This window comes from Pipistrellus kuhlii, unplaced genomic scaffold (assembly GCF_014108245.1).
Source record: "Pipistrellus kuhlii isolate mPipKuh1 unplaced genomic scaffold, mPipKuh1.p scaffold_m20_p_29, whole genome shotgun sequence".
Classification (NCBI taxonomy): Eukaryota; Metazoa; Chordata; class Mammalia; order Chiroptera; family Vespertilionidae; genus Pipistrellus; species Pipistrellus kuhlii.
This window is the reverse complement of record NW_023425528.1, coordinates 6,169,834-6,195,519: the sequence shown is the minus strand read 5'-3', so window position 1 is coordinate 6,195,519 and position 25,686 is coordinate 6,169,834. Positions and strand designations below refer to the sequence as shown.

The following is a 25,686-nucleotide window of genomic DNA, read 5'->3' as shown; positions in this document are numbered from 1 at the left end:
TGGGTTCAGATAAGGGTCCTCTTCCTGTCTTATAGATTGCTACCTTCTTGCTGTGTTTTCCTATGACAGGGACAGAGCTCTCAAACTCTCTTGTGTTTCTTCTTCTAAGGGCATTAATCCCATCGTGTGGGCCTTACTCTTGTAAACTCATTTAAAGTTAATTATCTTCCAAAGACTTAACCTCCAAATACCTTCACATTGGGGTTAGCACTAGCACTTCAACATATGAATTTTGGTGGGGAACACAGGCATAGTATCCATAACAGTAGGTTAGAATACTATTACACATTAGCTGTGGCATGGGCAAATATGAAATATTAGACTCATAACAGCAAAGATAGGGAATGGTGGGGCTCAAACATTTACAATAACAGCTATCATGTATTGAGGGCCTACATATGTGTCCAGAACTTTGGTAGATTCATTAATTCCTTTATCACATTTAAATCTCACATCAGCCTTAACATTTAGGTGACCTCATTTATAGAGTGGAATAAACTGAGACAGCTGCAAAGATGTTAAGTAATCTGCCTAAGGGCACTCAGCTAGTACAAGGACAGCTAGTGAGAGACAATGTTGCAAATTAGAACCCAGGTTTCTATTATGAGAGTCCATTTTCTTTCCACTACACCATGCCTCCTTCCTCACTGTACCCCAAGTCCTTGCAACACTTATCCCAGGATAATTTTGAAGGAAATCTCATTTAATTTTAACTATCAAGATTTCATTATACACCTGTAAAATATAAGGACTATTTTAATATATATAATTGCAATACCACTATTGTATATACAATAATTATCAATAATTCCATAATATTACAAAATTCGTGCTTAGGGAAGGGTGCCCCTCAGCCCAGCTTGCATCCTCTCCAATCTAGGACCTCTTGAGGGCAGTCAGATATCCCTCTCACAATCCAGGACTGCTGGCTCCCAACTGCTCTCCTGCCTGCGTGCCTCATTGCCCCTAACTGCTTCTGCCTGCTAGCCTGATCAACCCTTAACTGCTCCCCTGCCAGCCCGATTGCTCCTGACTGCCCTCTCCTGCTGGCCTGATCACCCCCTAACTGCCCTCCCCTGCAGGCCTGGTTACCCCCTAATTGTCCTTCCCTGCCGGCCTGGTTGCCCCCAACTACCCTCCCCTGCAGGCCTGGTCACCCCTAATTGTCCTCTCCTGCAGGCCTGGTCCCTTCCAACTGTCCTCCCCTGCTGGCATGCTTGCTCACAATTGCCCTCCCCAGCTGGCCATTTTGTGGCAGCCATATTGTGATCACATGGGGGTGGCCATCTTTGACCACATAGGGGCAGCCATCTTGTGTGTTGGAGTGGTGGTCAATTTGCATATTAGTCTTTTATTATATAGGATACCCAATCAGGGAGCACAGGTTTCTAATCCAGCCAGATCACAGTTCTAGTCTTGCTTCTACAGCATTAATGGCCCTTCTCTGTGCCTATTCAATACTGTAATATGAGGACAATCACAAGAATTTCTAAACCTTCATTAAAAAATTACATGGAAAGTGCCTGTGCTTACTACAATGCCTGATACTACTGTAATTGCTCAATAAAGATTAGCTAAGTTGATCATTTATTAATACTCTAAAGCAGAAGTGGGAATATCTGGCCCACAGGCTGTATAAGGTTGGTGAAATCATTGGTCTGGCCCTGCCAAGGCATTAGGATGAGTTAATTAAATGTTTGACTAAATATAGCAGGCTAAGGTGATAATTCTGTATGGCCAGCAAATGATGTTATAAATATCCAAATGGCCCTTGGCAGAAAAAGGTTCCCCACCCCTGCATATTTGAGTTGCTATTCAGGTTCTCTTAAGAATGTTTTTGATTTACAATCAAGAGGCAGATTTGGAGTGCAGGAAAAATATTTTTTTGAGGGGAAAAAACACAAAAATCAACTTTAAAAGTGGCCCCCAATGTGGCAAGAGAACACTGATATGAATTGGAGCTCAAAATAATAGGGTCCTTGTCATTTCTCACCATGTATGTAGTTCATTCCCTCTGAGATTTCATGTTCCTTGTAGGAGCTTGTGCTTGTGCATTTTGAATACTAGTTCCTCTCCTTCCCTGAAGAGATATGGGGTGACAATACTGAACAGATCCAGGGCAGGCAGGGTCACTACAGGCAAAAGGGGGGCAGGGGCCTCAGTGTCCTTGTTCAGGAAATGAGGCCTCAAGTTCCCTGGGTAGTCATGTGTTTTAAGCTCCACATTGGGGACTGGCCTGAGCAACACTGCATCTGTGCTTGAGGTCTGGTGGCAGGAGGCAGGCTTGTCCTCTTGTGTTTCTCTAAGCATTCATTTCCCTTCCTCTGGACAGCCAGTGTCACTCCCTGCCACCTGTTCTAGGCACCAGCTGAAAGTTTTTTTTTTTAAATGAAATTGGAACCCAAAGGAGGAATGATAAGGTATCTGATTTTAACCTGAAGTGAGAGAATACCAGATGTTTCATTCTGTCTGAAGTTTCGAGGGAGGAAAAGCAATTAGCAGCTGCTACTGATTTAGCAACAGACACCTGCTAAATGAAAATCTGTAAAACCGGCCAGGCTTGGCACCACAAATGTGTATGCTGTTTCTGGGAATTTAAATTATGTTGGCACAAAATAGGCTGGGGCTGGGGTAGGATGTCAGCAGTAGGGCTGTAGGCTGCACAGTGGGGATAGGGGGCTCTAAAGAAACTGAACATGTCTATACATACCAGGAGTATGTTTTTTATAAGATGACAGCAACTTTGAAAAGGCTAATTGGTGGGTGAATGGAGAGGAAGAAAAGAAAATGAATATTTCAGAAGCTGCCTGGTTACTCCCTGCTTCTGGCCTGACTCAAAGCTGCCCTCTGGGGGCCATCCTATAGGGACAGGCAGTGCTGACAGGGAAGTCCTGCTTCCCTTCCCCTGCTAATCTAAGAGCACACCTCTCTTCTCCAGCAAGGGCAGTGAGCCTCAAAGCAGGAGGAACCTTAACTCAGTGCTAATGGCAGCTTCCTGCCCTGGGACAGTTCCAGGTTGCTAGCTGGAGGAGCGATCTGAATGTCTTCTGCTGAGCTTGTGCTTTGCTTTGGCTTGGATAGAGGCTTATGCTTATCTATAGCTTTCTGCTTTCCAGAATTATTTTCCAAGTCAACAGGGTGGGGATAACTGATAAAATATCCTCTTCATCAGAAGAGCTGAAAGAATGCACAGGGTTAAAAAGTATTCATAGCTCAGAGAAAAGGGAGATAATAGAGAGGATTTGTTTTTGTTCTTGTCAGGTACTTGAGGACTACAGTACATTTTCCTCAAAATTATCTGTCATTTCTATGAGAAAATATGCTGATTCTATACCTAACATTTTGACTTTTGGAGCCTAGCCTACTGTAATGTTTTTCCAACTATCTCAATATATGTTAAGCACTTCTGCATCCAGTTTACATTAGGGAGCATTATTAAAATACACAATACTGGGACCCATCCCAGTGGGTCCAAAGAAAATCCCTTTGTTTTTTTGTTTTTTAAAATCTGTGATGAAAAGAAAAATCCCCCCCCCACACACACACACACATTCTTTGTGTGTTGAATTAGCCACGATCTGCTGGGAGTCTTAAATTTATCATCCTTCAGCGCTGATAGAAAACTTGCAAGCAGAGCAGAAACGAACAGAAGTAGGAAAATAAGTGATCATAGTCTATTCATTTCAGGAAGCTCAGTACCATCTCTTATGGCTTCAAAAGGACATGTGACATTTGCCTTCCCTTGATTTAGGGATTCATGAACTTGGCACCAGCTCAAAGCAGAGGTGATGGCCCTTGTTCAAGGGAAGATGTTGGAGGCAGCAGAATAGTGAGGACTGACTTACAAATACTATCTGGCCTACTGGTTTCCTTCAGTCAAGGTCCCCCACTGAATAGAAGATTAACCATACTCCCTGTTAGTTTGCTGAGGGACAATGGGCTGGGTGCTGAGTGTCCTTGAGCTGTTTTGACTGGGCTGAGAGACAAATCTCAGATGCTTTTGTCCCTTTCTTTGCTCTAGTGCTAAGGTGGGATTGAACTTATTTCAAGCCATCTGACACTCATATCCTTTGAAGGTACTAAAGTATAAATTGATGGTATGACAGATTGCCTGGCTGTTGACTGTGAGTTTAGTACCTTTTCTCTCATATCACTATTCTGCGTGGCTTTTATTTTCTGGATGGAATCTGTAACCTAAGGCAGGGAAGAATGATGCCTTGGTCCTGTGAGTGGTGCAGTATCTCACCTGAGGATATTTTTTTCTATTGCTTTTTCAGAGAGAGAGGAAGGGAGGGAGAGAGAGAGGGAGCAGGAAGGAGAGATGGAAAGATGGAGAAAGAGAGAGAAAGAGATAGAGAAACATAGATGTGAGAGAAACATAGTAATTGGTCGCCTCCCACATGCACCCCAACCAAGGCCGAAAATGGAACCTGCATCTCAGGTATGTGCCCTTAATCAGGAATCGAACCAGAGACCCTTTGGTATGCAAGCCAATGCTCTAACCACTGATCCATGCCAGCCATGCCTGATTGTCTTTTTGACTTGTAGCTACCCTGGTTCCTCTGTAGGCCTTTTGAACAATGTCTGTCATTAGCCATTGGAACGATAGCTATCACCAGACTTATTCCCTGAGTTTTACAGAGAGAGCCACACAAATATTTACTTTGTTTCCTTGAGTGAAAAGTCAAATAATGTATTCAGGGCTGAACTTTAAGTCTTGAAGTACCTCCTTGTCTACTCAAAGCTTCTGTGATTTTTCCACATGAAAGTTGAGCTTTTGGCCCAGTCTGAAGAAGTGGTAAATCAGGCTTTAGTTAAATTGGAGACCCCTGGGTCCACTTGGATGGCTAGAGCCTATATCATGGTAGTTAGGTAGGGCAGGCCATCAGGTTTCATAGTAGACCCTATTTCTTTTCCATCAGGGGAGCAGCCTAGAGTATTGAACAGACAACAGTAGTTAAGATCATGCATTCTGGAGACAGGTTTCTTGGGTTCACTCCATGGCTCATCCATTTAATAAGCCTGGCGTCCTTAGACAAGTTATTTAAATAAACCCTTACCACATTTTTGTTTGAAGAGACCTTGGTTCCACACAATTGGGGTAATCATGTTTACAATCCTCTATAACAAACTCCACCATTTGTCCATGCATGACATATTTTAATTTTATTCACAAATGAATTGATGAACCCAACCCAAGAATTAGCCACACTAATAATAACTTATGCTTGCCTATCTGTTTCTATATCCTTGTTCCTACCTTCCTATTGACAAGATAATAAGATATTATTTAATTTTGGTTGTTTTTTTTTTTATAAAAAAGTATTATGTTGTATGTAGTTTTCTGGGCTTTACTTATTTTATTCAACTCACATTACTAATATTAATCACTATTAATATAATTATAGTTACATTTTCATTGTAGTATAACATTCTATCATGTAAATATACTACAATGTCTTTCTCCATTCTCCTTGAGATGGACATTTGGTCTTTTCCAGTATTTTACTATTACAAAAGCCTCTGTGCCTCAGTTTTTTCATCTTAAAATTAGAAAATAACAATAAGAGCTAACTCTTAAGTGTGTTATGAAGAATGGAATTAATGTTATATTAAATTGTTTGGGCTGTCATAATACTATAGACTGAGTAGTTTAAACATGAGAAACGTATTTTTTTTCCCAGAGTTTAGAGGCTAAGAGTCTAAGATCAAAATGTTACTAACATTTTTGTCCTCTGAGGGCCTCTCTCTTTGGCTTGTAGTTGTCCATCTTCTTCCAGTGTCTTCAATGGTCTTTCTTCTGTGTGTCTCTGTGTCCTAATCTCTTCTTATAAAGACACCTATCATACTACATTAGTGCCTAGCCATAGGACCTCAGTGTATCTTAATTTCCTCTTTAAAAATCCTGTCTTTCAATACAGTCACATTCTGAGATACTGGTGGTTAAGACTTCAACATATGAATTTGGGGGGATTATAATTCAGGCCCTAAGAATTAGTAAATATAAGCCATTACGATTATCATTATCTTCTTCCTCCTCCACATTACATCTCAGAAAAATGCAACTGTCTTAGTTATGACATCTGTCCTGGGAACGCTCAACAGTTTGTTCTTGTTACTATTAGGTGGTCAGAACAACAGAGCTTACTTTCTTGTCTTTTTAGAAATTACTTTTGATAACAGCAACAATACTAAAGAATGGTAGTTTGCAGTTTCCCAGGATGATATGCAGCAACTCGTAAGCCTATTAGAGGTGGGAGGAGAGGAGCTCAAAGGTTTCATTTTCATCTTAGTTAAAAGAAATGGTTAAGTGTGGCAACATATTCAAAGGCTGGCTGACCTGGAATTGCCTCTCAGTAAAGTTCTAAGGGCTCACCTGGCTGAGGCAGGCAGGTCTGGGCTGCTATATATCTTTCACACTAGGAATACACTTGCACAAGTAGCTGCAACATTAGAGGAAATAGTATCTTTCATGGGCTCAAAATACTTTGTTCTGATATTAGGGAGTTATTAAAGAGCTGGCTGGTGACTTTCATATGACAACCACAAGTCTGTTTTAGTCTCTTGAGGGCTCTCAGCACCAGGAGGAAGTCAGGAGTAAATCTAATAGCGTTTGGACTCCTAAAGGACAGACCTGTCTTCCCCAAGCCTGTCACTTACCACTCCCTCTCACCACAACAGACCATGAGAATAACATGAAATACCATATGCATAACATGGCCATGGGTATATGTCCTTACTGACTGTCAATGTGGGGTCACAAAGGAGGATAAAATGAGAACGAAGGATTTAGGGGTTTATAGATTCTCCCCTTTACATGATATTTATTTTACACACTCTGATACTTTGAGAGAGGGATTTCTGAGTTCAAAGTCAAGCTTTCTCCTTTCCAAGCTCAACCTCTCCTTCCCATTTCTGCTCCCCTGTCATATGGGTTATATAATCTCAGTCATTTTTTATGCATTTATTGATATATACATCTAAAAGTACAAATATGAATTTTACCTTTTTCTTCTATAAAAAGGATCATCCTTTATACAGTATAAATTTACCTACAAATGGTTGCACCTCCTTTTTTGTAAATGGTTGCATAATTAGTCTTCCAGAGTATTTTTTTTAATGTTCTCCTACTAATGGACATTTTTTTATTATTACAAATAATGTTACAATGAACATTTTTATACATATAGCCTTGAGCATGTATGCAACTATCTCTGTTAGTATAAATTCCTAGAAGTTAAATCCATGAGTCAAAGTGAATGGGTATTTAAAATTTTTTAATAAATATTGACATTTTTTTCCTAAATGAATGTACCTTACTTTTTCTTACAGTTAATATTTCATAAGATTTTGCCATTTTATTTCAGAATTATCTAATTTAAACTCATTTTATTTTTAGACATTTCCAACTTTTTATTGTAAAATTTTCAAACATATTGAAGAATTAAAATAATAGTATAACAAATGACTATATACCCTCAGCTAGATTCAACAATAAACTTTTTTTCGTATTCATTTTCTAAGTCCATTTCTCTTTCTATGTAAGTTTGCTGAATCATTTCAAAAAAAGGTTGCAGACATCTTGACACGTCAGTTTGTAATATTTCAGTCTAATATCCTAAGAATAAAAACATTATATTTTACAAGCACAATACCATTACCATTCTATAATACTGTCTACTTTACCTAATAATCAATTTATACTCAAATTTCAGCCATTGTGTAAGGACTAATGAGAGATATTGAGACTTTAGAGACCTTATTTCTTAGAAGGAAAATAAGTTATGATAGAAACAGCATATATTTGCTAGTTCTCTATACTATCATTTATAGAATTCTTATTTAAATATAATAGTACTCATACTCCATTCATAAGGATCTTTCATCTTCTCATAATCATTTCGGGTCACTTAGATATGGTCCATTCCAAGGCTTTGGGTTATGTCACTAACAACTGCCAGGGAAAAAAGCCAAGACCCATTTTATTACTGATGGGTTATGGAAAAAACATATAAATCAGAACAATAGTTTCCAAAATTTGTTTTGTGCAACAGTAGTATCCCAAAATACTCTTTTTAAAAAATATATATTTTATTGATTTTTTACAGAGAGGAAGGGAGGGAGATAGAGAGCCAGAAACGTCGATGAGAGAGAAACATCGACCAGCCGCCTCCTGCACATCCCTACCCGGTGATGTGCCTGCAGCCAATGTACATGCCCTTGACCAGCATCGAACCCGGGACCTTTCAGTCCACAGACCGTCGCTCTACCACTGAGCCAAACCTGTTTCTGCCCCAAAATACTCTTAAAGAGAAAGAGAGAGAGAGAGAGAGGAGGAGGAAAGGGGAGGGAAGGGAATGGAAGGGAGGTCGGTTGCAGGAGTGAACAAATAAAATTGAAAACCATTCCTTGCCCTCAGAGCCACCTCACAGCTCTAGTGATACCTCCCCCATACTTCAGGATTTGCAAGCTTAGAGCTGCTGTGGTGAAAATGTAGCTCCTTCTTCAAGGCTGGACAAGAGCCATTATGGCATGTAGCTTTTATAAAGCCCATCTATACTAATAAAAGAGAAAGTTGTAATTTGACTGTACTTTAGCAATGCCCACAAGCCAATGAGGAGTGAGTATTCAAATTAACTCTACAAAGATGGCAGGTTAATTTGCATACACAAGCATCAAATGGCTGGGGGCCTGTCACAGGTGTTCCACACAGCCCCAGCCTCTCTGGGCCTCTGGGCAGCGTGGGAAGGCAGAAAGGTGGCTCAGGGCCGGAGCAAAGGCGGAAGTGAAGGCTGTGCTGGCAGCCAGGGGAAGGAAAGCCCATTCTTACACCAATCTTCGTGCATAAGTCCTCTAGTGTCATTATAATAATATATTCTGGATTTTTCTGAATAATCCTGATTCTTGCTACCCCATCACACTCTTAACACATACTCTGAGGTGGTTCCCTCTCCTTGGCCTTCACCATTCACCATCCAAGGAAAAAAGATCTGGAGAAACATTTTTTGGAATTGGGTAATGCTGCATACTATATTGCTCTTATATATTTCCAATGCATATTGCAATAACATTAGCATATTGGAGCCTCTGGGAAGTCCTGCAATAAAATAGCATGGTAAACTTTAAGCCAGCTTTTCCTAAAGTTATATGACCATGGAATCCTGTATTTACATGACACCTACTATTATATAGTTGAGAAAGAATGTACAAAGAAAAAAGTCTTCTTTATGTATTTAAATCACTGGAAATACCTCAGAAAATGATCCTTTATAATGCAAATTATATTATTTAAGGTGTTCCAAGTAGGACAAAGGAAGATCTAAATTACCAATGTGTGAAAAACCTTACTTTTTTCTTTTTAGTCGAAAGTTCTTTTTATACAAACCAGCATGTGTTTTTTCAATGTTCATTTATTGATTTGAGAGGGAGAGGAAGGGGGATGGAATGAGAAAAACACTGATTGGTTGTGCGCCCAATTGTTCCAAAACTTCATTTTTTACTTTAAAAAATTAGAGTCCAGTCAAGTTTCAGCATTGCTTTGCTTGTTCTATCTCTTCAGTTTTTGTTTATTTTCTCAAAAAATCTAGAAACAGTCCCTTCACTTTTTTTCATTCATGATATTGAAATTTTTAAAAATATGTTTTTATTGATTTGAGAGAGAGAGAGGAAGGGATAGAGAGAGAAACATTGATTGGTTGCCTTCCATATGCACCCCGACCAGGGATCGAACCCATGACCTTTTTGTATACATCAATCAACTGAGCCACCCAAGCAGGACCATGGAATTGAAATTTTGGTGAATCCAGGCCAGTTGTTTTGTGGAAAGTTCCACATTCTAGATTTGTCTGAGTGTTTTTTCATGGCACCTTGTTGTTTTTAATAGCATCATGATATTCTATTCTGTGAATGCATTGTGGTTCATTTTAGGTTGTGGGCATTCCTTTTGTGGCTCCTCTAACAAGTGATATTTATTCCCAAGGAGTTTGTGGCATGGGTAGACCACAGTAAAAGTCTGTGGTCAGTTAATGAAGATGCAGTGTTCCAAAGCCAAACTTGTTTGGCAGGAACATTACCAAAGGCAGAAATAACAGTGGGTTGCATCCTTTCCCTTCCTTTTCCCCCATAAGGGAGATTAATTTTTGATTGTCTGTAAGGTTTCTATGACAAAATATCATAAACTGGGTGACTTATACACAAACAGAAATCTTTCTCACAGTTCTGGAGCTTGGAAGTTCAAGACCAGGGTGTCAGCCTAGTCCAGAGAGGGCTTCTCCCAGGTCACAAATATCTCATTGTGTCATCATAGGGTAGAAGGGGCTAGGGTGCTTTTTGGTGCCCCTTTTATAAGGGCACTGATTCTATTCATGAGGGCTCCACCCTCATGACTTAATAAAGCCCCACCTTCAAATACCATCACATTGGCATGTATTGGGTCGAGGGAGCACAAACATTCAGACTGTAGCAATTATCTTTTCCTATTCTCTTTTTGTTGTTGTTTGTTTGTTTTTTGTTTTTCGAGAGGCTGCAATCTGGGCTGAGCAGATATCCTTGTACTCCCTTTATAACCACCTATCTCTTGTACCTCATTAGCAGCCATGGACTCTTTCAGTAATGCCAAATTTCCTGCCATGTAGTGTGAGTTCCTAAGTTGTGAGCTCCCTCTGTTTCTAGCATGGCTGTCCCTTTTACAGATATTCTCACTTCAGTTTTTTTTTTTTTGCTGCTCATCTTCCGGAGCCCAAGAAAATCCTTTTTCTTGTTTTCTGGGTCTCATCCCATGCCTGCCTCAGGACCTCTCACCATCCAGTGCCTCCTGTCCATCTTCCTTCTTTAGCCTCATCCTTTCTGCTGACTCCTTCCCTCAGTCTGTAAGTATTTTCAAGTTTCTCCCATTCTTTACAATTTTTTCTTTATTGATATTATCCTTGAGTTATGTCTTCCATATTTCTCTAGTAATTGACTCTTCTTGAAAGAGTACTGTGGAGCAGGTTTCTGAAAAAAAGTGTACATAAGATATTCTATTAGAGTGATTAAAAAAAGTATTAGCATTTCTATGCATTTTAAAATTTTATGCTTTTATTTTTCCATGTTTGTGTTTTATAAAGTGTGTGTGTGTGTGTGTGTGTGTAATGTATAGTTTACATTTATATCACTCACCTTTTAATTCTTCTCATCCTCTCCAGGCCCACATGCCCACTGACTTATGAGCATCCTGCCAGGCTATCACCCTAGCCTCATAACCTCAGCATGTTCCCAGCTTCTTTTCTTTTAACTCACCTCCTCCAATCTGCTTCCTTGACTATAGGCCACAACTTAGGGAGAAGCCCCTAAATCTCACCATCCACCTAGGCATATCCACTATTCAATCAATTTCTTAGTCCCAATGATTCAACTTTCTTACCATCTCTCAAAAGTGCCTCTCTCCTCTTTTCTTGCTGCCTCTGCCTTAAGTTTGATTTAGGCATTGCTTTTTCCAGTCTCTAAGTGGTGTCCCTCCCATGTACTCAGCCACCAGCAGAAACTCTACACAACTGTACATCATACAGGACTCTCTCTGACTTTCGAAGAAAAATCAAAACAAATTGAATGCCTGATCAACAGGTTTTTCATAATTTTGTTATATAGATATTATTCCTTTATCTATTTCAGACAATGTATTCTTTATTTCTTGTTGATCCCTTATTATTTCTTGTTGATCCCTTATTATTTCTAGTTGATCCCTTTTCACATCCTCATAGGTCTCATTTATTTTATTGTCCTTTTCTAGGAAATTCTTGAAAAACCTTATAAGCATGGTTTTGAGCTCTATATCCAGTCGCTTTTTGTCCTCCATTTCTTTTGTTTGTGATCTGTTTCCTTGTCTCGGCATTTTCGCAGCTTCGCTGAATTGGTAGCCTTAAAAGTCTCTGTGTTCGGCTTGAGTGGGGTGGAGTTTCAGGGTAGAGCCTGCAGCCTTGGCTTCTGTCAGCCCCGCCCTATGAGGCTCCTGAGTCTCAGTATTCCTCAGGTCCTTCAGTACTTGTTACAAGCACCTCTGAGAGTAAGGTGCTGTCAAGTTTCACGCACTACCAAACAGTCTAGGCTCTCCTCCAATGAGCTGGAACTGGGGTTCAGTTCCGTTGGAAGTGGGGTTGGAAGTGGGGTTCAGAGCAGTCTGGAGCTTTTGTCTCCTTCCTGCTAGGGCAATCCAGTAGCAGAGTCAATGGGTCCGTCCTCTGCATGTAATGTGCGTGCCTCTGGGGGCTCTGCCTTTTGCCGCTCCCCTGAGATTCCACCTAACAGCCCAGGCTACCTCTGTATGAGCCTGGATTCCCAGGGTCTGGCCTAGAACTGGGGTTCAGTGCTGTCGGATCTGGGGTTCAGCACAGTCTGGAGCTTTTATCTCCTTCCTGCTAGGGAACGCCAGCCAGGCACTCAGCTGCCTCTCTTTTCTGGCTCTGTCCTCTCTGCATGCGCAATGTGTTTCCGTACCTTAGGCTTTTACAGCTCCTCTGATTTTCCTTCTGGTTTTCTGTTTCCTTCTCGTAGAATTTCCAGTCAGTTGACTTTCCTGTAGTTCTGGGTAATGTCCATTTTGTATTTTAGTTGTATTTTATTGAAATTGTTGTGTGAGGCTGCAGTTAGGTGTTACCTATGCCGCCATCTTGGGTTCTCCTCTTCCTTTATCTATTAGCCTCCTCAATTAGACTATAGACTCATATAGGGAAGGGACTTTGTCTTCATTATTGCAGTATACCCAGAGCCAGGTATATTACCTGACATTTAGTCATGTCTCAATGAGTATTATTTTTTACTGATTAGATGAGAATAAGAATAGAGTTGTTGTAGGTGAGAAGAGGAGAGCAGTGTTGACTGACATTCCTTTGAGAAATGAAGAAATCTCCAGGGATAAACTCACCTAGAGATGGGCCAAAAGAATGGATTGATTTGACAAGCAAAAGTTATCCTAGAAGTCATCTGATAAGTATACTAATATATGTCTTAGGGCTGTGGGGCAGGCACAGCTGCCACCTTCTCTTGTTGGAGGTTCTTGCTAAGGCAGAATAATGAGGTGAAAAGACCACCTGCTTTTCACCAAAATTTACCTGGCACTAATTCATAATGACTGGGATTAAAATCCCGACTTTACCAGTTAGTGACTGATTGATGTTAAAGAGGAGGAGGATTATAACAGCCAAAGTTTATTGAATATATATTAATGCCAGCACTGTGCCATGCATCATATCACCTAATTTTGCCACAGCTTGCTGTGGAAGGTATTATCATCATTCCCATTTTACAAATGAGCCAACTGAAATAGAAGAAGATTAAGTGACTTACCCACAGGTTCATAGCAACTAAATGGTGGAGCTAGAATTTCAATACTAGTAGCCTGACTCTAGGCTAGAGATATCTATTTAGGAGTCATCAGTATATACAATAGATGGCATTTAGGAAGCTGGATACGATTATCTAGTGAATGAGAGTAGATAGAAAAGAGAGCCAAGGAATAGGCTCTGGTCTATTCCTCCAATAGTTAAAGGTGAGAAATATAAAGAAAATTCAGCAAAGGAGATTGAGAATGGGCGTCATTGAGGTAGAGGAAGAACAGAAAATGATAACCTGGATGTCCAGTGCAGAACGTGTTTTAAGTATGAGACAATTATCAACTGAATCGGATGCTGCTAATGGGTCAAGTAAGAAGAGACCTGAAATTGACACCCTGCCATGAGGATAAAAATTGGGCAGCTGCTTAAAATTCATACAAAGATGCCTTAGGGGCTAGCTTCCATTCTCTACTCATTGGTATTAGGAACTTGAAGGTCATTGGTAACAAACAATTTAGAGGTAGTGGTGGTCATGATAATTTGATTGGAGTAGATGGAAGGATAACTTATAGAAGAGGAAATTATGGCAATGAAGAGAGACTACTGTTTAGAGTTTTGCTATAGGGAAGTAAAGATATGGGGTAAAAGATAAAGGGAATGTGGGCTCAAGAATATTTGTCTTTAAATGAAAAAATACAGTAACATGGTTTGTTTTCTAATGGGAATGATCCACTGGGGGAAAAGGGACAATTGCAGGTGTGATGTTGAGTTGGCGGCAAAGGATAAGATCTAGTGCACGAATGGGAGGACTAGCCTTAGCTAACAGCAGGGGTGTTTTCCACATAGCAGCAAAAGAAAAGGCAGATGTAGGGGATGGGTACAGAGAGGAGGGCAATGTCGTGGTGGGAGCTTGTGCATGTTATCTTACAATTACTCCTCTCCTCTATCCTCTACCCCCAATGGAATAGGAAGCCATATCACCAGCTGAGGAGGAGGATAGGCAAAGGTTCTAGGAGAGAGGAGACTGAATGGACTTAGAAATGCAATTGGATCATGGGGTCAAATTAAGGGACCACTCAAAATTTGCACATGAATTTAACATGTTAAAAGCATCACTTTATATTATATTTTTCTTCAGCCATGATTACTTGCATGGTATAGGTATGTGAAGGCAGAGAGTTGGATTTAACCAGAAATATGGTTTGCATGGCAAGTAGAAAAAAGGGAGAGAGGGTGTCCTGGGAGTGATGGATAAGCATAGAAGTACATAAGGTTGGTGAGGGGCAGTAAAAACGTTTTAGGATGGACAGACTATAGTTACCAATAAAATTTAAAGATTGTCAGATTTGGAATGTCAGTTGGATAGATAGGAAGTGGTGGTTGGAGAGTGGGATACACAACAAAGTTTATGTAGGGATCCTGGGTATTAGTAATCACAGGAATGGCAATGGGAATAAAGGGCTGAGATAAGATGGAAATGAAATCTCAGGAGTAATGGAGACTATGGCATCGAGAGATCAGAGTATTGCTAAATATTGGAAATACAGGAATTTTGATAAAGGTGTGTCAGAAAGGAGTGACAGGGATGTCAGAGTTAAAGTCTTCAAGGACTGAAGGGGAATACACATAGAGGGGTTCATAGATGACTGTAACAAGAAGTGTAGTGGGTGATCAAGTCTAATGTCCTGAAAATCACATTGAGTGGTTAGAAAGGAGGCAGAGAGAATGGTCTGGAAAAGACAGCAATTCAGAAGCAGCAGTGAGAAACAAAGAGGATACAGCCGCTCCTCCCCCGACCCCACCAAGTGATATGGGAGGAAAATCATCCACAACGTGAGAATGTTGTAGGGATAGCAGTGTCCATGGGGGAGAGCAGGTTTTTGTTAAAAACAAGAAGGTGAGGTGAGGGGTCGCTCAGAGAAGAGTATGCTTATTATTGGGTTACAGAAGATAGAGTTAAGGTGTTGGGCAGTGACCAGTGCGTCTTAGGCTTTGTATGGTGACTGAAGTAACCAGGGATGCAGGGCTAGAGGAAGGAGGTCAGGATCTTGCCTTGGACAGGATCCATGCACCTAATGTTTTTGGCAGTCTGAGTCTAAAACTGATGTTGACTTGGATGTGAGAAGAAAGTTAATGACTTGTGCAGCTTAAAATCTTTTTATTGCTTTTGAGTTTCAATTCCAGTGATATAAGACTTGGTGTAAAGCTTTGGGAATCCTCCCACTGAAAAGGAACCAGGATATGTACATTGCAGTGGAGTTCCAGATGTGAGTTCTGTAGATTAGAAATTAATTAGCCAAGTGGAACTACTTTTGGGGGAAGTACGACATTTTGCAGATAGTGTTTGTAGAATGGGGGGGGAAGAAGGTGGGGAGGCTCCCTGAGAAAGTTCCTGGGACTTGGCCTGGACTCAGTGTTTAGTAAAGAAAATTGCCTTTTTTTCTTCTTCATTGCCAAATATCCCTTACCATCCCTGCCCTGTCTCAGTTCCCTTATCTGTCAAATGGGGGTGATCATAGTTCCTGCTTTACAGGAAACTTGTAATAATTAAATGAGACAACACAGCTAAAAGTATTTAACACAGTGCATGTACATAAGTACTTACCGTATTTTTCGGACCATAAGACCAACCCTGTAAAGTAAACAGCAGCATTTAGAACCATTTTAGAGCCGGGCAAGCACACAGAGACCACACAGAGCCGGGCAAGTAAAAAAACTTTTTTTTTTAAAGTATATGTGTAGGCTATATTTGGACCATAAGACGCAGGGACTTTCCCCCCCCCCCCCACTTCTGGGGGGGGGAAGTGCGTCTTATGGTCCGAAAAATACGGTAATAAATATTTTTATTAAATGACCAGTGGTAGGTTCTTGCTTTTAGTCAGCCCCCTTCTTCCTGCCACTTGTGGTTTTTTTTTTTTTATGTCACCCCCCCCCCCCCTTCTCTGTCATGTCTTTCCTTTCCTCTTCCCATTTTCCTACACTTCCTTCTTTGCCTGTATCCTCTTTCTCCTCCCTGGCCTCAAATGTCAGTGTTAACTACACTCAGTTTAACACTCTCTTTGGCGTTCCAAGGTAGGGAACTCTTGGAATAGGAGGTGAAGCAACCCTCAGAGGAAGGACACTGCTGATGGGGACAATCTCCTGGACACCCCAACTGAGGTTTTTACCTGAGTTGTCTGCATAGCCTTAGTGGGCTGGTAATAGAAAGCTGTATTGCAGGCCAAGCTGGGCCACTCTGTGATGTGGGGCTGGGGCCACAGTGGGGCAGAATAGGCTGTGAAGGTGAGAGTCAAGTGAATAGGGAGAGACTGGGCCCAGTCCCCATGTGGAGGGACAGTGAGGACAAGTACTAATTTTGCTACTGCTAATATACTACCATTACCACCCCTGTTAATCATAACAGCTCCTATCCACTGCTGTGCATCTCCTGGGTATCAGGCCTTTTTTATGGGGTAGGGGTTAGATGAAAGGATCCACAGGGGGTACGGGGATATACTAACTAAATCTACACACTCTAGAGTCAGACTGCCTGGGTTTGAATCTTGATTCTATTACCAAATGAGTCATGTGCTCTCCAGTAAATTATTTAACCTCTATATACTTCATCTCTAAAATGGTAGTAATTCTAACAGTATTGCAAGTCCCCACTTATCATCATCAGTAGGTTCTATGACTTTAAGCAAACTGACATAAACAAAACTAATTTTATCACAGGCAATTTATATAAACAAGAGTTAAGTTCCTACAGCATGCCATTAAACTTTTAACAAAATGTCGAAGGAAACAATGTTATTTGAAGACCTGCACAGTTGTTATAAGGATTTGGGGGGTTAATAGTTAGCAAAGTGCTTCTGATAATTACTGGAGCATAATAAGTACTATATAAATATTTGTTATGTTAAAAAATTAGAAATCTTACAATTATTTTGTTTTGTTTTTTGTTAATCCTCACCTGAGGATATTTTTTTCCATTGATTTTTAGAGAGTGGAATGGGAAGAGGGAGGGAGGGAGAGAAGGAGAGGGAGCGGAGGGAGGTTGGGTAGAGGGAAACATCCATGTGAGAGAAACACATCAATCAGTTGTCTCCAGCACCCCTCACCCCATGGGGGCCAGTAATCAAACCTGCAACCCAGGTATGTGTCCTTGACTGGAAATCAAACACACGATCCTTTGGTGCATGAGTTGATGCTCTAACCAGTTAGTAACATTGGCCAGTGCACAACAGTCTTTTAACAGCAGTTATTTTCATTTCACTGGGGTGGAGAGGTTAAGTGACTTGCCTGAGACTACAGGGCTCTTCGGTGGCAGAATCAAATTGTAGAACACAGATTTGACAAGACTCCAAAGTCCTTGCTTGCAGCCATGGTGCTAAACTGGACATGCAGGTAGACAGTTTGCTTCCTAGAAAGGCTGTCAGGGACATAGAAGTAAGTGGGCACTGTGAGTCCAGTGGGGCAAATAGAGTCTGAGAGGCCATTAGAGATACTGTTTGATGACCTGGTTGGGACCAGGGGCTGCCAGCCCTTGGCCTGGTTCTCTGCTCACTGCTGTGGGGAGTAGCCTGGGTTCCCAAGCCATTTTTAGGAAGAGGTCAAGTCATTTAACTACCTGAAAATTCAGGTGACAGCCAGAGCACTGAACCTTCCAGGGTCCTTTCCTCCCTGCCTATTTTCTGGGTGACCACCATCAAGTCAGTTAACCCTTTTGCATATCAGTTTCCTCATATGTCAAATGCAGATAATGATACTTTATCCCCCAAGTTCATGGGGTTTTTGAGAGGATTGAGTCAATGGTGGATGTGAAAACATTAGAAAAAGCATGAAACAGCACTGAAATTTAAATTAGCAGGGTGATCCATGACCACATTACTAGGAGGAAGCTTAACTACCTCTTGCTTGTGATGCCCATTGTCAAACCCCATGACTTCTTCCCAGCTATTCAGGCATGGTTTGCAGAGTTGCTTGGGACCTCATCTCTTTTTGTGGGATTTTACATTTCCCTCCATGAACATAAAATAATAGTTGAGCGTCATCTGGATCCATGGGAAATTTTCCCTCTGTGTGGGTTTATATTTTCAAGAACCAGAGCCAGTGTCTGTCCAGGGTCCACAGTTGTCCCAAATCCCACTCTGGAAGCTCTGCCATCTGCTACGTGCCATCTTTTGGTTTCAGCTCTTGGCACAAGGCAGGTGTGGGCTCCCTAGCCTGGAGAGCCCATAAATGCCTCCTCTCATTAGTACAGAGCCTTGCTTCTGTGCCTGTTCTGTAGGGAACAAGGAGGCAGCTGACCTTCCCCTAGGTGTCCTTGATTCTCTGGGCTTCCCCTTGGTGTGTGTGTGTGTGTGTGCGTGTGCGTATGTGTGCGCACGCACTCGCGCACGCACACATGCACACACTGTGGGCTGTGTAAGCCTGGAGGCTTGGCCTCTTGCCAGCTTCTAGAATTGAGTTAGTCACTCAGCCATTTCCATTCTCCACTCACTGCCAGAGTATACAGCCTGGTGCCCTTGGCAACTTGAAACTGTGCTCTGCCTTGGTAATCCAGAACTTCCATTTGGAGAGAGAGATGGGAAACAGGAGTGAATGAGTGGCCGTGTTGGATGGATGAAGATTGGAGACTGTTTTGGCAGTGTATGACAAAAATATTGGCCCAATTGCTTGGTCTTCACCCAAAAGTAGGACTAACTCTTGACTGACCCCAAATATCCAGTGGGAAACTTGTTCTTCTTGGATCTAGACCACATTGGATCTAGCAATCATTTTTTTTTTCATTTGGAAATTAGGAATAATAAATTCTATTCCATATGTTCTCCATATCAACTGATAAAAAAGCTTTTAAATAGTTCAGCAACTACTCACCAGTAATAGGAAGTGAAATAACATTGTTTTCCTTCCAGTATATTCTGCAGAATACTAAGTATTATTTGTAAAAAAAATCACTGGCTAACTAAGTTTGGGAAACACTCTATAAACAATTGTAATTGTAGAGACCACCCAGGTCCTTCATATACCACTAATATACATGATGAATCTTCAAAAGAATATATTGTATGTAGTATTTCTTACCCATTTAATCAACTTTTGTTATCTTTTTTATTTTTAATTACATTTGACATACATTATTATATTAGTTTCAGGTGTTCAACCCAGTGATTAGACATTACATAATTTACTAAGTGATCATCTCAATAAATCTTATACCCATACATAGTTATGAGTATTATTGACTATATTCCCTATGTGGAACATTACATCCCCACAACTATTCTGTAACAGCCAATTTATACTTCTTTTTTTAAAATTTAATAAATCTTTATTGTTCAGATTATTATAATGTTTCTCCTCCCCCCCCAATAGCTCCCTTCTACCCAGTTCCCACCCCACTCCCTGCTCTTACCTACACCCCTCTGTCCTCATCCATAGGTGTACAATTTTTGTCCAGTCTCTTCCCACCCCCCCACCCCTTTACTCCTGACAATTATCAGTCCACTCCCTTTCTATGCCCCTGATTCTATTGTATTCACTAGTTTATTCCGTTCCTCAGATTTTTAATTCACTTGATTTTTAGATTAACTTGTTGATAAATATGTATTTGTTGTTCACAATTTATATATTTACTTTTTTTTTCTTCTTCCTCTTCTTAAATAATACCTTTCAGCATTTCATATAATATTGGCTTGGTTGTGGTGAACTCCTTTAGCTTTTTCATATCTGTGAAATTCTTTATCTGACCTTCCATTCTGAATAACTTTGTTGGATAGAGTTATCTTGGTTGTAAGTTTTTGCTATTCATCACTTTGAATATTTCTTGCCACTCGCATCTAGCCTGCATAGTTTCAGTTGAGAAATCAGCTGACAGTCCTATGGGTGCTCCCTTGTAGGTAATTAACTGTTTTTCTCTTGGAGCTTTTAAAATTCTCTCTTTGTCTTTTGCCCTTGACATTTTAATTATGATGTGTCTTAGTGTGATCCTCTTTAGATTCCTTTTTTTTGGGGGGAAAGGGGGTCTCTGCACTTCCTGGATTTGTAAATTCATTTCTTTCACCAGGTGAGGGAAGTTTTCAGTCATTATTTCTTCAAACAGGTTTTAAGTATCTTGCTCTCTCTCTTCTTCTGGCACCCCCATAATTCTCATGTTGGTATGCTTGAAGTTGTCCCAGAGGTTTCTTACACTATCTTCAACTTTTTGGATTCTTTTTGCTTTTTGCTTTTCTGGTTGAGTGTTTTTTGCTTCTTTGTATTTCAAATCTTTGACTTGATTATTGCTTTCCTCTAGTCTGCTGTTGGGTCTCTGTATAATATTTTTTATTTCAGTCAGTGTATGTTTAATTCTAGTTGAAATTTTTCATATCCTTGAGGGTCTTGTTGAATTTATTGGCCTTTTCTAGGAAATCCTTGAAAAACCTTATAACTGTGGTTTTGAACTCTATATTCAGTCATTTGTTTTCTTCCATTTCTTTTCGTTTGTGATCTGTTTCTTTATCTCCACATTTTTGCTGCTTCCTTGAGTTGGTAGGGTGGCTTTGTGCGTTAGGTGTTTTATATGGGCCAGTGGGTCAGCCTCCCTGTTACCTGAGGTGGATACTCTTTTTTTTAAAAAATATATTTATTTTGATTTTTTACAGAGAGGAGGAGAGAGGGATAGAGAGCTAGAAACGTCGATGAGAGAGAAACATCAACCAGCTGCCTCTTGCACACTCCCTACCAGGGATGTGCCCACAACCAATGTACATGCCCTTGACCAGAATCGAACCTGGGACCTTTCAGTCTGCAGACTGACGCTCTACCACTGAGCCAAACCGGTTTCAGCATGAGGTGGATACTCTTAGTGCACCCTTTTGTGGACTGTGTGTACAGCCTTGTTTTAATTAAGTCTTGATTGTTGTTGGTGTCACTGGGAGGAATTGACCTCCAGGCCAATTGTCTGTGAGGACCTGCTGTTTCTATAATGGAAGAACTGCTATGCTGGAGACACACTTATGGGGTAGAACTTGTTTTAGCTGGGGCTTTGGTGCTCACTAAGTCTGCATCTTGAATGTGCCACTTAAAGATGTGAGTAGTTGAAATCTTGTGTCATCTCACACTGACCACTAGATACATTAGCTTCTGGATCTCCAATGGGGTGCAGGTCAGCTACTGTTGAAGCCACCCAGCAGGAGCTACAGCGAGAACTACAGTTTTTTCCTCTTTGCTTGGGGTTTGGAGGTTTTGGAGCTGTCTGAGCAGAGCTTCAGTTTTTTAGGTTAAACTGCTATACAGAAGGCCATTTATATGCGAAAGCCTCTGCGTGGAGTTTGGGTGGGTTCGTAGATTGTGAGGGGCAGGGTCTCGGGGAGTCACTAGGCTAAGGTATGGCAAACAGCAATGGCTGCCAGTCAGTCATCTCTGTTTCCAAGAGCCCGTGTCCCGTACCCCAGTGCAGTATACAATGATTGCTGCGCGCACCTTTGCAAGTAAGCTGCCCTCACTTTCTGACCCATGGTAGACAGTCCAGCTTCTCCCCATAGGAATTTGGGTCCCCAGTGTCTCCCTAGAAACTGGAGTTCAGAGTAATCAGTAGCTTGTCTCCCTTCGGGTTGAAAAAAGTGGTGCTCCCAGTTGCCTGTTGCCAGTCTGATTCGAGTGCCTCTGTACCTCTGCTTTTCAGCCCTTGTGCATATCTCAATGCTCTTTTCTCTTTCCTTCTAGTTGTAGAACTTCCACTCAGCCAACTTTTCAGTGGTTATGGGTGATTGACATTTTGTCTTTTAGTTGTAGTTTTGAAATTGTTGTGCGAGGCAGCAATTTAGGTGTTTACCTATGCCACCATCTTGTTTTTTTCTCCCAATTTATACTTCTTAATTCCTTCAAGATTTTCAATCATCCCATAACCCTTCTCCCATGTGGCAACTATCAAAATGTTCTCTGTATCTATGAGTCTGTTTCTGTTCTGCTTATTTATTTTGTTTTTTAGATTCAGTTGTTGATAGAAATGTATTTATTGCCATTTTATTAATATTTTTTACATTTCCCCCCTCTTATTCTTAAAGAAGGCCCTTTAACATTTCTTGTAATAATGGTTTGATGGTGACGAACTCCTTTAGCTTTTTCTTGTCTGGGAAACTCTTTATCTGTCCTTGATTCTAAATGATAGCTTCACTGGGTAGAGTAATCTTGGTTGTAGGTCCTTGCTTTTTACTACTTTGAATATTTCTTGCCAATCCCTTCTGGCCTGCCAAGTTTCTGCTGAGAAATCAGTTGACAGTCTTATGGGTGTTCTTTTGTCAGTAACTAACTGTTTTTCTCTTTATGCTTTTAAGATCATTTGTCTTTAATATTTTGCATTTTAATTATGATGTATCTTGATGTGGGCCTCTTTAGATTCATCTTGTTTGGGACTTTCTGTGCTTCCTAGACTTGAATATCACCAAGTTAGAGAAGTTTTCTGTCATAATTTATTTCAAATAGGCTTTCAATTCCTTGCTCTCTCTCTCTTCTCCTTTCAGCACCCCTATGTTGTGAACGTTGGTATGTTTGATGTTGTCCCAGAGGCTCCTTACACCATCCTCATTTTTTAAAAACATGTTTTCTTTTTCTGTTATGATTGTATATTTTATAGCTTTTTTAAATCTTCCAAATCACTCACTTTATCCTCTGTTTTACCTACTCTACTGCTTATTCCCTATAATGTATAGTTACTATAGCCTTGATTTATGACTGGTTCTTTTTTGTGGCTTCTATTTCCTTTTTCATGCTTTCTCACTAAGTTTCTTGAGCATCCTTATAAAGCATTGTTTTGAACTCTATATCTGGTCATTAGCTTGCCTTAGTTCTTTTGTTTTTAATATATTTTATTGATTTTTACAGAGAGGGAGGGAGAGGGATAGAGAGTTAGAAACATCGATGAGAGAGGAACAGTAATCAGCTGCCTCCTGCACACCCCCTACTGGGAATGTGCCAGCAACCAAGGTACATACCTTGACCGGAATCAAACCTGGGGCCCTTTAGTCTGCAGACTAACACTCTATGCACTGAGCCAAACCAGTTAGGGTTTGCCTTAGTTCTTTTTCTGGAGATTTCTCATGTTCTTTCATTTGGGACCTGTTTATGTTTCTCTATATTTTGGCTGCTTTCCAGTTTTAGTTTCTATGTAGTGCTTCCATGTTTCCTGGAATTGGTAGAGTGGCCTTGTGTAGTAGGCCCCAGTGGCACAGCTTCCCCATTCACTTGAGTTGGACACTCCAGGTATGCCCCTGTGTGAGTTGTATGCACAGTTTTGTTGTAGTTGAGCCTTGATTTCCATTGGTACATCACTGGGAAGGATTGAGCCACGACTACATCAGAGGAGCTGCTATGCAGGATTCAACCCTAACAGGACTTGCTTCACTGGGTTTCTGGTGCTCACTGAGTTCGGCCCTTGAGTGTGTCACTCTTGTACATAGTGGGGTTTTAATCCAGTTTGGTGTGAATCTGTCCATTGGGTTCACTTGCTCTGGGAGGTGCAAGGTCAGCCACTGCCTGTGTACAGCTTGGAGCCACGTGGTACAAGCTACAGAGTGAGCTACAAAGTTAGCTGCAGATTGTTGCTACTTGTGCTTGACTTGGAAGTGCTAAGGAGAGACCAAGCTATGAACAAATGCCAGACTTCCACTAGTGCTAGGCCTGGGTTCACTTGGAAAGTGGTATAGAGTATGCAGAGGTTAGATGCATCTTGTTAGAGAGATTTTAGGAAAATCTGAAGTATAAGGCAAGACAGGCTATTCATACTGAAAAACCACTGGAAACAACTCACGTGTGCTCAAGAGTTGGGGGTAGCAGAACCTCAGAGAATCACCAAGATGGGGCAAACAATGTGTGCCAGATTGATGGATACTCAGATATGGCACCTACCTTTCAGCTCTATGGGGGTGAGTCTCAGAAAAATAACAATGGCCTCTGCTAGCACTTCTGTCTAAAAGAAAGCTGCCCATCCACCATCTCTCTCCCTGATGCCAGACAATTCATTTCCTTCGCATATGTCCCTGATTCTTTTAATGCTGCTGCCCCAGTACTGGGGCTCAAATGGAGAGAGTCCAAGTAAGTCTGTGTTTGGTCCCTTCAAGAACTTCCTGTGACTCCAGAGCCCTCCATCTCACTCAGCCACAATCCCCACTGATTTTTACAGACAGAAGTTATAGGGTAACCAACTTTCTTAGGTGAACATTTTTTAAGTACCATCTCTGCAAAATACACAATGGAAGATGCCAGCCTAGGTCATAGGTATATTTATTTCAGGGTTTTTTTGGTGTTTTTTTTTTTTTTTTTTTGTGGTTTTTTGTTGTTGTGGTTGTTGTTTTTTTTGCTGTTTTTTTTTTTTTGGTCTGATTGTGAAGGGAGGTGAACTGGTTAAATACATGGGGTTGTTAAAATGTGGCTTGTAAAGAGCAAGAGTGTTCAAGTTCAGAATCTATGGAAATGTGTGCTTTTTGCACTGAAACACCTCTCCCTCTGTCCTTACAGCTCCCATTTGAATTGGAGGTATATTACATTCAGCATGTTATGCTCTACGTGGTGCCCATCTACCTGCTTTGGAAAGGAGGTAAGGCTGGCAAAAACCACACCCATGTGCCACCCCAACACCTAGATGTTCCCTTCTGCTTTGAGGAGCCATAAGCTCTTGGATGCCTACCAGGATCTTAAGTCCTGCCTGGCTGGATTTATGAAGCATGCTTTATGCCAGGCAGTAGGAAATGGGCATGGATGGGGCCTGCAGAGAGTCTGGGGGCTTTTCAGAACCATCTTTTGTGGATGAGCTTGGTGCTGCTGACTGCCTGTGCCAGGGCCTAGGCCTTGGGTTCTTTGTCTGTGGTTGTTTGGGTTTGAATGAAACTTCCCATACTCTGTAATTTGCTTGTGCTTGCGCCTTCCCCTTGTTTTGGTGTGCAGTACAGGGTAGAAGGAGAGAAGGAAGCACTCAGTTCTCTTAGGAGACAAATCTTGTGCTCTTGCTCATTATATGCATCTTCTCAGAACCAAAGAAATACTGAAGGGGAGGAGAATTTCAGGGACTGTGGAGTTATGGGCTTGAGGGAAGAGACAGGTGAAAGCAGTGACCTTAATGTAAAATAAATTATTGAAAACCTTCATTTGGTCATGAAGTGAGACCACCAACCTGTTGGGAGAGGTGGCCTAAAATGGAAACTTATTTGTGACCATGGAATATCCTTTAAATTATCCCTTCTCTCTTTTGTATAGTAGAAAAAGGAAAGGGTAGTTCTTATCCCTTTTAGGTTAAGTATTAGAGCAGCTCCTTCTGTGTTCTTACCATCCTATAATGCCTATACCTGGAATACACCTTCTTCTCTTTGCCACCAGCCTCTTTATCTGGATTTTTGGGAGTTTTCTCAGAGATCAACCCTCC

The 25,686-nt window shown here is 41.0% G+C and overlaps 1 protein-coding gene across 10 annotated transcripts in view; it reads left to right on the top strand.

The window, feature by feature from the left end:
* TMEM164 (transmembrane protein 164) overlaps window positions 1–25,686 on the top strand; it is a 245,680-nt gene that overhangs the window by 180,058 nt on the left and 39,936 nt on the right. For all 10 annotated transcript variants that reach the window (XM_045587399.1, XM_045587396.1, XM_036454490.2 and 7 more), the window contains one exon: window positions 24,786–24,864. In XM_045587399.1, coding sequence (XP_045443355.1) covers window positions 24,786–24,864 — 79 coding nt within the window. The remainder of the gene's footprint in view (window positions 1–24,785; window positions 24,865–25,686) is intronic.